General features: G+C 30.7%; 1 protein-coding gene across 1 annotated transcript in view; it reads right to left on the minus strand.

The window, feature by feature from the left end:
- The window catches only part of LOC119831273, a 25173-nt gene that overhangs the window by 9566 nt on the left and 10111 nt on the right, over positions 1-5496 (minus strand). Inside the window, exons 8-18 of the mRNA XM_038354570.1 lie at positions 4100-4231; positions 3317-4020; positions 2904-3001; positions 2324-2469; positions 2025-2147; positions 1852-1954; positions 1501-1612; positions 1171-1275; positions 1027-1093; positions 658-783; positions 66-156 (exon numbers count right to left, since the gene is read on the minus strand). Coding sequence (XP_038210498.1) covers positions 66-156; positions 658-783; positions 1027-1093; positions 1171-1275; positions 1501-1612; positions 1852-1954; positions 2025-2147; positions 2324-2469; positions 2904-3001; positions 3317-4020; positions 4100-4231 — 1807 coding nt within the window. The remainder of the gene's footprint in view (positions 1-65; positions 157-657; positions 784-1026; positions 1094-1170; positions 1276-1500; positions 1613-1851; positions 1955-2024; positions 2148-2323; positions 2470-2903; positions 3002-3316; positions 4021-4099; positions 4232-5496) is intronic.

Here is a 5496-nt window from a genome sequence, read left to right on the forward strand (position 1 = left end):
GCAACGAAAACTGTGACATGAGAATTTTATATATTAGATAAAGAAATCAAATAATATACACTTACCATCCATATTATCAAATCCAATGCCACTGTCTGGTGTTCCACCTTCTATTTCACTCAGTGATGGTTCTTTCATAGTTGCTGACTGTTCCATCTGGTAAAAGATGTTGTATATACTATTGTATAAGTATTTTGATTCTTACTAATATTATAAACGCGATATTGACTGTGTCTTCTTCACGCATAAACTACTGAACCGATTTGGATGAAATTTGGTACGAAAGTAGTTTGAGAAAGAACATAGCATAGTTTTTATCCAAATATACTAGTGAATTATAAATATATATAGTGAACTATGTGGCTAAAACACCGAGATTGTCTTTCTCTTCCTTTTTGCGAGCGGAAAGCTTGTATCATAAGAAACATAAAAAAATTATGAGAAGTTACATAATCTTTTAATATAATTTTTGTAGTATGGTGTGGTTTGGCAAAGGATGTAATTTTGTTGACTTCTCTAAAATGTCGAATATAAAATAGACTAAAATTATTTATATTTCTGAACTGCCGCGTCTTCTACCCGCATCTACCATATTATTCATTCATTACGCCACACCTGTATATATGGGAATTTGATAAAAAAATAAGAATTTAGTACCTGATTACTTAGCATTGAACTATTTGAGTCTTCTTCATCAGAACTTAATGTTAATATAACTGGTTCAGGATCAGGCTGCTTTCCCCTTGGTTTTCTTACTCTTCCAGGTTTTTTCTCTGGTACAATCTGTATCAAATTTTTGCAATAAACAACATAAGATATTTGTCACAATCTAATCAATGGTATTCGAACTAAGAACTGTGGGATATTAAATAAAAAAGAACCTAATTCAAAAGTATATTGACGTACAATTTCTAAAAAAAAATAATTTTTATTCGAAACCAAGTTTTCAGTGCGTGGAACACTCAAAACATTCAAGTACAACTTGTATGTAATCAATTTCTAAGACTAATCAATATTTATACTCACAGTTTTATTACTAAACGTTTTGATTGACGTTTTGAGCAGGTTCATCTTAATGCTTTCACTGCAAGTTCTGGAAAAAAAAATTAAGATAAAAATCATATGCTATGTGCATATAAAAAACAAAAGACTATTTTGGTAGGTTATTACATTTGCTTATCTAGATTTGGTTTGTCAGTATCTTTCTTCTTTTGTTCTACATTTTTACTTGCCAATGGAACACTTTTCGGTTCTTCTGTGAAAACTCTTTTACACCTGTAAATAATACACAATTTACTAATACATCAACATTTTTACTAATGATTAAATATGTTAAAAACCAATGGAAATTTATTTCAATATAATTTTTATAATTATGTAAGGAATAAGATTACATCTCATACAATAATAATTGAGTCATAGTAATATATGTTTAATGTTAACAACTAAAAAGTATACTTCAAAATTAAGTTAAGTATGCAATAATAATATATGACAAACCGTTGACAACGACTAAAATCGAAGCCAGTATAACCGCAAGATTTGCAAACTGCAAGTTTCCCATCTACAAAGCGTGGAGGAGGTGATTTAGGCGACTCGGGGCTGTTGTTAGCTGCAAAGAATTCACCGCACAATATTTAGTTAATTCTCATTAATTGTAATACATTTCAACACAACAAATCAATTCTTACGAATGAGATATAATATTATATACTTGAAACCTTAACAATATTATTATTATATATTTAGAAATTCTCTGGCATCCAGAAATAATATTGTATACTTAAATACTTATTTTGCTTAAAGATGTTTTGTGGAAAATCTTTACAGACAAAGAATAATGTTACATACAGTTGTCAGGACAAGGTCCTTTCTCTGGTGTGGACATTTCACTATTTTGAGATTGTGTTGTCACATTAGGAGAACTTCTACTGCTAATATCACCCACTAACATCTGCAACATACATAAAAATTAGCAACATTCTCAAAAAAGTATCAGAATACTCAGTAATTTTTATACATACCGGATGATTCTCTACCATTTCTTCTATACGTGTTGTAGAACCTACTGATACAAAATAATCAATTTCACTACTGGTATTTTGCATACATTGTATATGAGTATCTTCTGTAAATGGTACATTAACCTGGAACAAAATCTGTTATAAACAATTTTGATTGAATCATTGAAGATAAATTTTAGGTATATTATTACATAACATTTTGCTTATAATGTTTCAGTTTGAGCTTTATGTCAATTATGTAAGATACTTTTTCTTTGTTTGTACTATTAAAAATCTTCTATAATATAATATAATAGTACCTGTTCCAAAACTTCTTGAAGTGTACAACTTTCCTTTGGCAGTGTAAATGTTATTAGTCTTTGCTCTCCATTTTGGAGAAATATTAACATCTTTGCGGATTGAGGTTCTGCAGATTGTTCAGATGGACCACCAGCTTCATGGTTTTCTGAAAAACGAAAAATAACCACCATGTTCAAACTATTTTTATTAAGGGATTAGAGCTATTCTCACAATTTTATGATGAAATAATATAAAGCGAGTTGGAGAAATAAAACTCGTACATCATTTCACTTAGAAAATAATAAAAAGTTCACATAATTAAGCGGCTTTATTGGGTAAACTTGGTCTATGATGAATTGATCTGGTGGACTTGAAAAGTGTGTATATGACTATCCATGCAAAAATATTGAAATTGGCGTTAGGCCTTTGGTCAAACAATAAATTATGGTGAAACTTTCGAATATAAATTTAATCATTTAACCAAAGAAGTAAAACAAATATAGGTACGTATACATTAGAAAAGGATAAAATGAGAGATATCAGATAGTTATTAGATCTGTAGAAGCAAAAAACCTCCATAAATTATTGTCATGTACTTACCAGAGTGTGGAGCTTGTTGTTGTGTCTGCATTGGAGGTACTCTTTGCACTGGTCTTTGTTGTTCTTTACTTTTAACTAATGTCTGGCGGCCAGTATCCCTGAAATAATTTAGTTCCTTAAATTAATATTAGTGAGCTAAATCAAATATTTAAGGCTCATAAAAGCATATTTTTAAGTATATTTTAATGTAAAGAATTAGAAAATAAAAACATAATGAAACTACCCAGTAGGCACTATCACGGTTAGCTGGTCAGAAAGGCTTTGTAGTAGTGCTATTTTCAGTTTGTGAAGGCGGAGTCTCTCCATTGGAAAGAGCCATTAGGTAAGAGAAAACAAAGTTAATTATCTAACATGTCCAAATTTACTTTGGATAAATAAGTTTCCAATAAAAAATATACAACATATATGTTTACCTTGGTTGCTGTTGCTGTTGTTGGAGCTGTTGTTGATGAATGTGTTGGGACATAACTCGGGAAGTCTGTTGCGACATAACGCGCGACGTCTGTATCCGCCTAAACTCTGCGACGGTAATCCTCTGACCATTCGACAACGTGAAAAACTGCCGTTCCTCATCAGGATTATCTTGCTCCATTAATAATTGAGTTATAGTTTGGGGTTGATGCTGTGGTTGTTGCACGTGAGAGTTTTCATAAACAACTTGATTCTGTTGGAAATTATGTTGGGGCACAAAATTTATTTGATGTTGTGGCATTCCAGAATTTATAGATGCAGGCGGCGCTGTGCTTGGTCCTTGTCGCAGCGGCGGAGCCGTGTGGAATTGTTGCGACGAATTTATATTCTCATTAACGATAGATTTTTGAACTATTGCTGCTGTAATACTTTCTTCGAGATCATCCATATCATTGGCATTATTGGGTTGTACAACTACTTTTTTGACCTGTTGTTGTTGAATCTGCTGTAACTGCTGGTTAGGTGGGTGTTGCTGAGCAACATTTAAAGTATTTTGTTGAGGTAGAGGTCCATTATTTTGGCTTGATTGTGCTGTGTGAATCGAGAGAGGGGACTGACTGATACATTGCGTTACAATAGTACCCTGTGGAGTGATTATGCGTGCTTGTTGACCATGTTGACTTTGGTTAAGTATAATTTGTTGTTGCTGAAAAAAATATATATTTAGTATGTTATTAATATTCTAACCATTTTTTTTCTATAGTTTGAGGTAAATAAAACCTTACTTGTGTAAGTTTGAGTTGGTTTAACTGTTGTTGCTGTTGCTGTTGCTGACCAAGAATGTGTTGTGCTAACTGGTGATGCTGCTGTTGTTGATGTTGTTGCTGTTGTTGTTGCTGCTGTTGTTGTTGTTGTTGCTGTAAAAATAAATTTGTTAGCATTAATATATTTATCTAAATATCCAACAGAATAAGAACTGCAATGTGATTTCGATTGTATGTGGTAAAAATAAAATTCGACTTATCGAGACAGTAGTTGGAGAGGTAGGTAATAGAACTCCACAAGCAAAGTTTCAGCTTAGCAGTTAATATACCGGTCAAGTACTTGTCTCAACAAATAGAACAAACACAACAAATCAATAAACTAATTTGACAAGATTAATTTTAAGATGTGAAAGCAACTCTTAGTCCAAGAAAATGGGTAGGGTAAATGCGAATTTGAGATTAAAACTTGAATTTTTGATATAATTTACTTTGAGGAATCTAAAAACGAACTGTGCAAGTTTTTTTTAAATTCACCCCCGAGAAGGGGTGAAAAAAAATAAATAAAGTCGTTTTTTTGAAATTTTGGCGAAACCGTAAGTGTTAGAAAAAAAAGTTTTAAATAAAATTTGTAGAGCGTAAAATTTTACACAAAAATGTTTCTATGACTTTTTTTCCTAAAATTGAAATTAACTGAGATAGGGTAGTTAGAAGCTAGGGGATGATAACTGCAACTTTAAAAAATCATAACTTATTGAAAAATTGATAAAACTCATATATTTTTTTAAATTACTTATAATTATAAACTTTGATCCTAGAGAAAAAAATTTTTTTTCAATTGTTTATAACAAAATTAAAAAATTAGAAATTTTTATTTTCAAATTAAATCAAGTTAAATCGAAAAAAAAAAATATGTATATATATATATATATATATATATATATATATTTTTTTTTTTTTTTCAATACATTAGTATTTAAAAAAATTGACCATACGCATTGAAATTTAATTTTTACTTTTACCTGTTATTTTCAAGCAGGTATAAAATAATTTACCTGGTGAAAGATATTGTGTGGCGGCGACTTTGCTTTTACTACCGGATTTGGTACCTTATGCGCATGCGCCAGTTGTTCTCAATGGGCCTCTGTGTGTTTACAGTACTCTCCAGTTGCTTTGAGTAAATTATAAACAAAAATTTTAACTCCGTTCTGTTTTCTGATTACTATTTTTTTATTATTAAAAATTGTAAGGTGTTTTTTTTTAATGTGATTAGAAGTTGATTTTCGCTGTTAATTTGAGAAAGGTAATTATTCATGTTAAAAGTAAAAAAAAACAAAAAAAACAAAATAAAATAAAACGACTGTGTGGGGTTTAATTCATTAGATATATGGCGCCATCCTTTGGGCGCCATGGGAACTCAT

This window comes from Zerene cesonia, chromosome 13, assembly GCF_012273895.1.
Source record: "Zerene cesonia ecotype Mississippi chromosome 13, Zerene_cesonia_1.1, whole genome shotgun sequence".
NCBI lineage: Eukaryota > Metazoa > Arthropoda > Insecta > Lepidoptera > Pieridae > Zerene > Zerene cesonia.